Source organism: Phragmites australis, chromosome 2, assembly GCF_958298935.1.
Source record: "Phragmites australis chromosome 2, lpPhrAust1.1, whole genome shotgun sequence".
In the NCBI taxonomy this organism is placed as follows: Eukaryota; Viridiplantae; Streptophyta; class Magnoliopsida; order Poales; family Poaceae; genus Phragmites; species Phragmites australis.
The window spans coordinates 40,224,920-40,236,639 of record NC_084922.1 but is presented as its reverse complement, the minus strand read 5'-3'; the positions used below and the strand labels follow the sequence as shown (position 1 = coordinate 40,236,639).

Below are 11,720 nucleotides of genomic sequence, written 5' to 3'. Positions count from 1 at the left end.
CTTACTCGATTTGGCTAGTTTTTGTCTCCGATTTAAAATTTTAACTATGTGAATTTGTTCGAATTCTCACTAAATTTTCACCAAATTTTCTGGCTTTCACAAATTTCAGAAAATCGGTAGATAGCGGTTTTTGTTGTCTAAATGAATTTTCGACCCTGACGTGAGATTGTGGCTGTGTGTATCTGTTTCAGGACGGAATCGATCGTTCAGTTGGTGTACGACAACTCGATAGAGTTTTAGTAGCGCAATCTCTCAAAATGCAGCCGTGGATAGGATATGGATCATATGGAAGGTGCCAAATATGAAATATTTACACGGAGCATTTGCTACAACAAAAAAGAGAGATATTTATTTTTTTCGAAAAAGGAAAAAGCAGAGTACACTGATGGAATGCGAAGAGAACATTCCTCCAATAACTGAAGGTTTTGTCTTGTTCTAAAAAGTGGCGAGGAAAGCAAACCAAGGTGAAACGAGCCATTCTGGTTTTGACTCGGAACCCGGAAGCATAAGGGTGACAGTCCAGGAATACAGCCTGCACGCACATGCAGGCAAAACAAGTCGGATATGGTATGGATTGAAGATGATACAGCCAAGGACATCATAAATCGAGTATGGAGTGAAGAAGATACAGCCAAAGTCACAACTGATCGCATAGAAATTTTAACATTGCAGACTTAACTTTACAATTTCCAATCACCGATGACCCAAGATGACCCTCATGAACCAGCCAAACAACAACACAAATTTCGCACGCTGCATACACGAACACGCACCAACTACTTTACAAACCCATGGATCACCGGACGCCGTCGCGGCACCACTAGCGTCACGCCGCCGGCGCGACGTCTTCCTTGCACCCGCCCTTCACCTGCTCCCTTCCGTCGCCCCACAGGCCGGCCTTGAACGCCAGGAACCCCGCCGCGTGCCCGGCCACGGCCACGAGGAGCACGCCGCCGTTGAACGACATGATGGCGAGCATGAGCAGGTTCGCCACGCCCACGCGCACCGTGTGCACCGCGGCACGCGTGGCCCCGGCCGCCGCGCGCCGGTTAGTGGGGAGAAAGGAGTCTAGCCTGCGGCAGCTGAGGAACTCGAGGAGGAACGCGAGCACGAAGACGAAGACGAGGGCCACCGCGTACATGCCACCGCGCGTGCCGGGCCAGAGGGTGAAGAGGATCTCCGAGTTCTTGCCCCAGAAGAAGGTCATGTGCGTGTACCGCTTGACCGGCGGCGGGGCCATGCTGCCCATGTCGTGCCCTCCCATATCCATGGCCGCGCTTCGATCGATCCCTGCCTGTGTGTTCTTTCTGTCGTCACGAGAGTGTGGTGGTGCATCGATCAGAGTGTATTGCCTATATAGCCGGCGCGCGCGCGCGCGGTGCCTTGTGCAGTATGACGCGACGAGGGAGAGATGGGGACGGCTGGTGGTAGTACACCGCGTGTTCGTACACGGCAGGCAGAGTGGGAGACCGAGGCTGAGATTTGTACTGCACCGCGACCCCGTGCCGGGAGGGTTGTGCTGCAAAACGGCGGTCGCGTGTGGAGTGGGCACACGGCTCGGCATGGGCGGTTTGCGTACGTACGCCGCGCCGCGCGCGCTCCGGCAAGCCGTGGCGCAGCAGTGTGGACAAATGCATTGAACCGCGGGCCCGGAACCAATTGTCCGATCGTTTCCACGGATTCTTGGGGTGCATTTTAGTTGGATGGATCATGGACGAACCTATTTGGGATGATCATCTAGGTTTTTTTATGTTTAATTAAAAGGATAGAATGGATGGAGACGGTTAGGATGTAAGAATATTCTTTTTATGGTGGATGGCTCAACCCGGTGAAATCGGCAGGATTGGCTCATCCAGTTTTAGTTGGTTTGTTCGTTGCAAGTGTGTATGTGTTTATATTTTTCATTTAACTTTTAAGTTTATTTATAAATATAAGAGAAATTTAAAAATTCTAAACATTTTCATATTAAGCTAAAGCTCACTAGTAACCCATTTTAATTGATTTGATCTAAAAATTCTAAGCTAATATTTAATTAAAATTCTACTAAGAAGGCTATTTTTATAACTTGTAACAACCTTTAATGCCTCAAATAAATTTATAAAAATCTGAAAAAATCACTAATATTCTTCTCATATGATTTATTAATTTATAAAAATATTTTCGACCCTAGATTATTTAGTGAAAAAGTGAGTTCACTTGTAACACTCTATTTATATGTATTTGTATCATTTTATACGATATGAATAGATCATCTTATCCACTATAATCTTATCAACTAAATAGAAAAATTGACTCATACTATCAACTAAACAGAAAACTGATTATCCCATCTATCCCAACAAAATAAAAAATTAAATCATTCTATCATAAAAAATATGAATGGTTCTATCACATCCAATCACGTACTTCAACTAAACACATCTTTAAAGGATGGATAGGTGGACACTGAATTGCTGATCGTTTCTGAAGAAAAGAGACGAACTTTCTTCCAAGCTAACCCAACTCTACTTTTTTCCGAAGCAGAACCCGTATCGTAGTGTTAGGGAAAAGATTAATTCATGTTTGAAACATATACGCTTCATAGTAATATTGCGGGTGTTTCACAGTGAACAATTTAATTCTTGTAGGAACAGGATTCGAACTCTTGCATTGAAACAAGTCTTGTCTAATGGGCTTATGGTCATTTATAATAGATTTTAAGATATGTAATGGTTTGTTAGTCTGTACATAGGTTGAATTTTTGCAAACATTGAGCGAAGAGAGAACTTAACCGTGAGATAAAGTTGTACAAGTGATGAGGTACAGATTTTATGTGAAACTCGCCAAGTACACACGACACAATCACACAAGTCAGCATTAGTATTAGTACTTTTTTAGAGGAACTAGTAGTACTTTCGTTTAGGAGCGCATTATCGCGCGACGCACCGCATGAGACTAAATAGAGAAAATTGTAAAAAGACAAACTAGGTCGCTACATTGCTGACATTAACGAAGAGTTCATTTGTGTTTCACCTTTGAATAAGGTCTCAGGTGTCGGATTTCAATTCCGTTTATATCGTTGTGTTCATTGGAACGAACCTAACAAAATGAAATCTATATTGCATATATTTTGAACGTATTTACATGTGTAAAATTTTGATTCAAGCATTCACATAAGTTGCTACCACGTACTCATAAAAATTGCTAAAAAAATATTCACTAAATGATTGAAAAAGTTGATGTTAACTTGTAGAAAGTTCTTGTTATTAGCTTTTGTGGTCACTAATAATAACTTTTGTTAAATATGAGTAGCATCTTACATAAAGGATCCAATTGTTAGTGAGATTGTATAACAATTTATGTAGAGACTACATAGCAATTTATGTAGAAATTATATAAAAACTTATGTTGTATATCTAGTAGCAACTTAGTTAGATAATGTTTAACAACTTATAATGTCCGGTAGATTTATGTAGAGATCATGTAGGAATTTATATTGTATATCTAAGTAGTAACTTATGTAGAAAATTCATTGACAAGTTCAGATATAAGTTGCTAAGTACTGCTAATAGTAGATATGAAATGACCTCGAAAGCTATGCAATATCTAGGACCTTATTTTATAGATCTGGTCGTACACGATGGTGAAAATGAAATAAAAAATGAATATTGTACGAGAGAGTAACGATCATTCAAAGCAAATTGGATGGATAACAACAACGTCATTCCCCGTAAAGGCTTGAACCCACCCGACGTGACTTGGCTCGGCTCAGCCCACTAGCCCACATAATGACAAAAAAAGCACGCACTGGCCTGATCGTGTCACTATAAAAATCTCGCTCGTGTTGTCGCGCGACCTGTCGCTTTTGGCATACCTGTAGCTAGTCTGGTAGAAATTCTTGAAGCTGATGATGTAGATAGCTAGGTGGTATTTGATTGCCATATCTTTTTCTTAATTTAAATTAAAAATAAATATTTAAATTGTTGTATTTTATCTGACAAGCTCTAAATCCTGCATTAATTTCGAAACTAAAACTCCATCAAAATTTTAGATTCTGGATTGTGCTCCATAATCGGATTATACAAACAAATGGACGGATTCTGGAAATAGATTACAGCAATCTAGATCTGTATTGTAACACAATCCACAATCCACCTCTGAGTAACTTCTACAATTCACATTACAGAATCTAAATTATCACAACCCGGTTTGAAACAAACATGTCCTTTGCATTTCGTTTAGCATCTAGTCGTATATTAGCTGGGCCTAATTTACTAAACACCCCATTGGCCCAGCCCATTTTCCAACGGAAGCCCTGACACATCGGGCCCTTTAGTAAATTAGCTTGGGCGAGGCCGGTATCGTCCAAAGCACCGGCCCAGAGTCCCAGACGCCCAGCCACTCCTCGCCGTCGCCAACATGGAGCACAGCCTCGCCGGCGGTGCCGTTTCCCTTACCTGCTTCTGCTCCTCTCCGTCCTCCTCATCCGCCGCCGCTGCCGCTCGGCCCACAATGGCCCCTCCTTGCCCGAGCCGGCGAGTGCGCGCCTCTGCCTCACCTCCGCCGGCCGCGCTGGCCATCGAGGGCAGCGGCGTCGGGCTCTCGGTGACGACGCGTCGGGGGCGGGTGCTTCCGGTGCTCAAGGGCTGCTCCCTGCGCGTCCCGCAGGGGCAGCTCTGGATGCTCCTCGGCCCCAACGGCTGCGGCAAGTCCACCCTGCTCAAGGTTCCTCCTCTGAACTAAGGGACAGCATCTCGTGTTTTTCGCATCCATTTTTTTCGTACATCACAGAGAATTATGCTCATGAACTGAAATTCTCATACCTTACCATGAAAATTTCTCAGCTTAAACATGGTTCATCAGCCAATATATGTCCTACTAGATGAGTGTTAATGGATTGTGTATTCAGATTGAACAGTGAAACGTTGACTGGCTGTTCTGTCTTCAATTTAAAACGACCAAATTCATTTTCTGCAGTGTGCAGTGCCCAATTTATTTGGTAGATATGAGTATGGAAATGCCAATGCGGTCCCGTAGTGTAGATGACTTTTTGATTGGAAATGGAAAAGAGAGGACGATCTGGCTTAGAATCAATGTCTAGCACCTCATCCACGTTAGTCACGAGTCTCGGCCTTTTGGGGCAAAGGGGTAACCGGGTAACTGAACTTAATGAAAATGTTGAAGTAAGCCATTGTACCTTCGGGTGACCCTGAATTCTCCTATTGGTGTTCAAAAAGGTTTCGCGGACTTGGGAATGGGCATTTCAGTTTGTATAACTATTGGACTGATACAACTACATGTTGTTCGATAAAATCAGTTAACATCGGATCAATAGAAAGTCCATTTTGAAAGCCAACAATAAAATTTAATAAATCCTTCGTCACAAATGTCAGGATTTTTATGTTTAGAGTGGCAATTGCACATCACATCTAAAGAGTGATGCATCATAACAAAGCGAAAAGGGGCATCAAATGCTGGAGCAATGAACATCAGTCAGGCACTGTCAATTTGCACCTTTTTTTACCAGAATATAGTTTTCGTAACTTCATTCTAAAGAAGAAGATAGTAGTTGGATGTAAACAAAAAAAAAAGGAGCATCGTCCACTTTTCTGCTGTTACAAAATCTCATGTGGAAGCAACGAACATGAACTGGTTTGCCAAGCTAGCCTTATTAATGTTGTTACCTACTTGCATTATGCTCTTTTTTACTTAATAGGCTGTGGAACTGAGAGCTAGTTTATTAATTTCTTATTAGTGTAAATGCTAACATCTTGCTTTTCCAGGTTTTAGCAGGTTTTCTGAATCCATCGGCCGGTACAGTGAATACAAATAGGCCATGCAGCTATGTCTTCCAAAATCCTGATCACCAGGTTATAACTTATGTCTTGATAGCAGTATTGTACCTGAAATGGCGTCACACTATATTTTTAAGTGGAAGTAATGTCGTAACAATTACTCACATAATATCTATTGAGTTTAATTTCAGTTTGGCCTGCATCAGCTTATGCGTTAAACTTTGAGCAGCTCTTGGCTATTTTATTTTGTATTATACAAGTAGATAATGTCTTTGGTCAAACTGATATGAACTGATGCTTCTAATTGTTCATGTGGCCGAATATATGAACTAGATGTTTCATAGGCCTGGCCAACTTGTTATATAAAAACTTGTACATGCATATCCTGCTGGAGCACCAAAATTCACACAATTTCCACTTCTATGCAATAAGATACTTACTTGGAGCTTAGTTTCTAGCATCAGTAAGTTGTGCAACCTGATTACAATATGGTAAGGACGTAAGGTCACTGGTAAGAATTCCTCATGATAGGCATATTTTTTAACCATGCAAGAGAAAAGGTTGCCACAAGAATTCCTCATGCTAGACCTTAATAGCCTTCTTTGTTTGGCACATTGCATGTATAAGAGTCAAAATTTGAATCCAAACTATAGCCTACTGGCTATTGAACACAAAACTTGTGATCTTTGTTTCCTTGGCAAACCATACATTTATGTTGATCACTCAATGCACGTACTGAAATCAAATGAGTTCTAGGATGTATGAAATGTGCCCTAAGACATTGCTAGACGGTGCATATCTTTATATATGCCATGTCTTTGTATGCAAGAACTGTGGCTTATGGCTTTGCAGCATGTCTGCATGTGAACATTTTGATTCTTACTATGAAAGAGCTTTCTTAGTGATGCATTTCACCTCAGATCACATCAAGTATTTTGCTGCCTGTTGAGTTCTGTCCTTTGGATACAGGTTGTGATGCCTACTGTGGAATCTGATGTTGCATTTGGTCTTGGTAAGCTCAACCTTTCATTAGATGAGGTCAGATCAAGGGTATCAAAATCTTTGGATGCCGTTGGAATGTTGAGCTACTCTCAAGTAGGCCGCTGAAATCCACCTTTTGGATTATAATCTAATGTCTTCACAAGGTTCATAAACATCCTTCATCCAAAACAGAGGCCAATCCAAACTCTGAGTGGTGGGCAGAAACAGAGAGTTGCAATTGCTGGTGCTTTAGCTGAAGCATCCAAAGTATTACTACTGGACGAGCTGACCACATTCCTAGATGAACATGACCAGGTACCAACCTTCTTCATGTTCTGATTTCCGAAGCACCATCTGACGTTCAGTAACCTTCTCATTTCCAACTTGAGTTGTGCATGAGAAGTTTTGAAAATCCTGAATATATGGTCTGCTTTTATATTACTTAATATTATGCTTCCGTTAGTGCTATATTGCTATCTGCTGCTGCTTGTATCCCATTCATTGGTGGTTCCTCATAGAAGTTATGGCCAATTTGCTTTGCCATTTTATATTGCAAATCATTTTGCTGTTTCTGATATGCAGTTAGAAAGTCATATGCTACTCCTATGTGACTGTTCCACTTGATTACAATGAGCGCTCTAATCTCCATTTCCTGCAATTGCAGATGAGCGTGATAAAGGCAGTAAGGGACTCTGTAGCTGCTGATGGGGAGGTTGCCGCATTATGGGTGACTCATCGGCTGGAAGAACTAAAATATGCAGATGGTGCTATTTATATGGAAGATGGCCAGATAATCATTCAAGGCGACGTCTCTACCATATCAAGATTTATAAAGAGAAATCAGGCACGCTACTTTGGTCATTTTGAGCTTTAATCTCTTGTATAAAGCGACTAACTGGAAAGCAATTTATTTTGTAGCACAGTTCAATAACAATATAAAGAAAATCACATCTTTTGTTGTCAACTGTAGTTTTGTTGAAACATCAATTGAGGCATTTGTACGAGTTTCAGATCATGCTCCTAATGTTGAATGTCTGCCCGTGGCTTGCTTCACAAGCAGGCATTTCTATGTTGACTAACTGCTCTGGATCCTCCAAACTAGATTGACCCATTTGGGTCAGAAATCGCTTCTGTACCACCCTAGTAAGGCGATACAGCCTGAATTTATTGGGTTGGGATGGGCTCGGGCTCAGGCTAAGCCATCCAACTACTTTTAATTTGCAATAGTCAACTGTAGGAACTGGAGAGTGGAAAAAGCTGAAGCTTGATAAATTGTTTCGGAAGATTATCATGCGGAGAGGAAAAAACAACAGAGCTCCAAGATTATTAACTCGGTCATGCTTAACAGGAGAGTAATCATGCGAAGAGTTTTTGTGTTGGTGGATAATGCAGCCGATGCAACTTACAGCTTTATAATTTTAACCTTCTGTGAAAGCTTCCACTCGTGTCATACATATACGTAGAAATGAAATGAGTCCAAAAAAAGGGCAAAAAAGGAGAAGACTCTCGCGGGCAGTGTGTGAGCTAGGTTTCTGGAAATGTAAAATCGTATGAATTATACACACCTTATTTTATCCGTTCATCTCTTCCACTGATACTCATACATCCCTTATTTTTCTTCACATACTCTATGATTTTTTTCACCTATCAAACTGGGAACTCATCCTCTTAAGATGGAAACAGTGGGCCGTCTGCCCCGTCATTCTTCACTCTAAAAGTGGCAAGAAAAAAACTTGAGTCGACATTGAATTACAAATCGTCAACACCTGCGAATGATCCAATAAACCAACACAAAACAGGACTGTATTGACTATCTTTTGGTCATCGAAACAAGTCGAGAATATTAAATTTAACTTAAGTTACGAACTCAGGGTAAGCACAGTACACATACAAATCGAAGAAGCTTCTAAAGGAGACGCTTTCCACGCACAGAATCAACAAACACGGCAAGCCGGTATCTCTAGCTACAACTACAAACTGAACAATCTGCGTGCTGGTCGTAGCTTAAAAACTGTAGTCCAACGACAGAGTATGGTCGTGTTGCCACTGTCCTTGCTGAAGAAGCTTGAGACTGCACCATCCAGTGACGGATTCAGAATTATAGATAAGGGTGATTCAATTTAACATAATTTAATATGTCAACCGTACTATAATACCAGAGCTACAGCAAAATTCAAAGACTGGTGCAAATCTTAAAGTGATCCATGACCAATCGTGCCACCCTGCTAGATACGCCACTGACACCATCGGCATACAGATGTGCTCCAGCACCTGCCGCTCATGGCAAAGAGTAACGATCGGCCAAGAGGCAGATCATCCAACGAAGGCATAAAGTCGTCATCGTTCTCCGGCATCCCAAGATCAGGGAACGAATCGTCCATCAGCACGAGCATAAAGTCGTCAATGTTCTCCGGCATCTCACGATCAAGGAACGATTCGTCCATCAGCGCGGGATCCGATTGTTGACTGACATATTGTAGTTAGGCTAACGTGCTCCTAGTCTCCAGCTCACGATCCAATTTTGTAGCTTGACTGAGTAATGGTTAGTTTGTTAGGGGCTCCCTCTCTCTGCTCCTGCACTTGTATTTAACTGAACCTTTATGATCAATGCAAGGTGTGTTGGATCTTACTCCCTTTCTCAAGTCCTCCTCTGGTTCTACATGGTAGACCTACTGGTCCTAGCTCTCTCTTCCGCTGCCTCGCCGCTATAAGCGACGCCTCCTCTGACTATGACGGTGACTCCGAGGTCCTCTTCAGCCAAGTCACCACCAATCCCCTACCCTCCTCCCAAACACAGCTGATCAGCATCAGTACTCACATCCTGATCAAACTCGATCTTGAATCCTGTAACTATGGCGCCTGGAGTCAATCGTTTCAGGTGTGCTCGCCAAGTTTGGGCTCATCGATCACATTGATGGCTCTCCGGCGAACAGTGAGCCTGACTGGGTGCAAAACGATTTTGCCATTGTTTCCTGGATCTACTCCATTGTCTCTCCTGAAATCTTTCAAATTGTGAGGGTAACATTTTGAGTTTTAGTATTTTGGAATATAGCAAAATTCACTTGTTTTTAAAAAAATTCCTAATTATTAATCAAACATAAAATCAAGAAAATATATATTTTATGTGTATATACTCGTATGTATATATTCAAATATATTATTTTGGCTAAGTATTCCAGAGAGCACAAAATTAATTTCTAAATTGACTCATGCATTAGTTTGAATCATATGCATTTTGGTTTAATTGTTTCCGTGGTTCTTCGAGTGGAGATTTGAATTTGAATCTCTCTCAAACTCAAATCTATTTCTTAGATTTTTTTCATCTGAAATTCAATCGAGTTCAAATCTTTTGAATCCAACTCCTCTCCCAAAGCTACAGCTTCAAATCCAACTCGTAATTCAAATACCCTTATTTGAATTAATGCCAAACTCAATTTCAATTGTTACTACAAATATTATGTTTGAATCAATCTCAAATTCAAATCCTAAATTCAAATACTCTTATTTGAATTGATGCCAAATCCAAATCTAGATCCAAATTCAAATACTCCTATTTGAAGTTAATCCCAAATATCTCAAATCCAGACTCATTCAAATCTTCATTGAATTCTCATTCAAATGCTATTTGAATCGTTAGATTTATTCAAATGATCTCTAGTTCAATCACTTCACAAATTCGTTTCAATCAATTCAAATCAAGTTCTAAGTTCAAATCTCGTATTTGAATCATCGTTCCAACATAACGACCATTTCCGATTCAAATACAATTTGAATTACCCAATCCAATTCAAATTCAAGTCATTCATTTGATTTATTCCAATCCAATCCAATCCAAATTATTCAAAATGAATATTTACAAATCCAATTACAAATTCAAATGCATTCATTTGAATTTGCCATTCAAACTCTCTCTCTCTCTCTCATCTCTCTGTTCTCTCTCCTCCTCTATCTCTCACCCACACAACAGCAAGCCGCTGGCCACTGGCCACATTCACACTAGCCACAATAGCAAAAGATCTCACTACCGCCATCGAGGTTAAGAATCTAAGCAAGAGCGTGAGGAAGGTGCCGAATACGGAACCCGATGATGAAGAATATCGCTTCAATGTTTATCAAATTAACTCATATACCATGAATCTTTGATGGTTGTGAATTCCGTGATGGTTGTGAAATCCTTGATGTCGTGTGGGATATGGAGGGTGATGTGTAAAAATAGGTGACAATTGTTTTAGCGGGGGCATGTAGAGTAGTCCTTTGATCAAGAATGCTCTTGGGAGCTTGAGTTACCTTTGTGGTAATCATTGCCAAAAGGTATTGAAAGTTTATCTAGCACTTATGTGTGGTTTTGATAATTAATGATAATACATATGGACTAACAATGATGGTAAGAATTGTTAGTAGGTTGTTTCATAGGTGATGCATGTAGAAGAGATATGCATCAAGATGAATGAGCTCTACGTGATGCTTGAGTAAGTCAATGACAATACCTATGGACTAACAATTATGATAAGAATTATTATTAGGTTATTCCATAGGAGATGCATAAATGATAAAACATGAATTAGTTGAGAAATATCATAAGCTCAAAGAATTGAATCAAAGTCATTGAGATCTTAGTGATGCTCATAAGAAGAAGAAAAAGCTTGAAGAATGAAGGCTAAGTTACTTGTGGAGATCAAGTAACTAAAGGTATGCCATTGTCAATAGAGTTTTATGGACTAACCCATATGCTATGTGCTTAAAAATGAGTGGAGTTAGATTTCATATAAAGAATGACAATAAGCATGAAGACTAAGTTACTTGTAGACATCAAGTAGCTTGAGGTATAAAGTTGTCAATTACGTTTTATGGACTAACACATGTGCTTTGTGCCTGAGAGTGAGTTAGGGATTAAGATCCATAAGAAGGCATAAGTTGAATTGAAATCCAATATACCAAGAGTGAAGAACAAAGATTAAACTCCAT

General features: G+C 40.5%; 2 protein-coding genes across 2 annotated transcripts; one reads left to right on the top strand and one right to left on the bottom strand.

Annotated features, from left to right (window-relative positions):
- Positions 1-637: 637 nt before the first annotated feature.
- LOC133910109 (copper transporter 1-like) lies at positions 638-1,377 on the bottom strand. The gene has a single exon (XM_062352626.1). The coding sequence runs from the start codon at positions 1,268-1,270 to the stop codon at positions 827-829; it is 444 nt and encodes a 147-aa protein (XP_062208610.1). The 5' UTR covers positions 1,271-1,377; the 3' UTR covers positions 638-826.
- A 2,975-nt stretch (positions 1,378-4,352) lies between these two features.
- On the top strand, positions 4,353-7,824 carry LOC133908842 (ABC transporter I family member 10-like). Its single transcript, XM_062351018.1, has 5 exons — positions 4,353-4,704; positions 5,763-5,849; positions 6,744-6,869; positions 6,948-7,070; positions 7,420-7,824. The coding sequence occupies exons 1-5, from the start codon at positions 4,399-4,401 to the stop codon at positions 7,627-7,629; spliced, it is 852 nt and encodes a 283-aa protein (XP_062207002.1). The 5' UTR covers positions 4,353-4,398; the 3' UTR covers positions 7,630-7,824.
- The last annotated feature ends 3,896 nt before the right edge of the window (positions 7,825-11,720 follow it).

Bases quoted from the DNA above. Each gene is read 5' to 3' on its own strand.
- LOC133910109 (XM_062352626.1), bottom strand. From the start codon at position 1,270: ATGGATATGGGAGGGCACGACATGGGCAGCATGGCCCCGCCGCCGGTC.
- LOC133908842 (XM_062351018.1), top strand. From the start codon at position 4,399: ATGGAGCACAGCCTCGCCGGCGGTGCCGTTTCCCTTACCTGCTTCTGC. The intron at 4,705-5,762 runs GTTCCTCCTCTG...TTGCTTTTCCAG, and splicing joins GCAAGTCCACCCTGCTCAAG to GTTTTAGCAGGTTTTCTGAA. The intron at 7,071-7,419 runs GTACCAACCTTC...CTGCAATTGCAG, and splicing joins TCCTAGATGAACATGACCAG to ATGAGCGTGATAAAGGCAGT.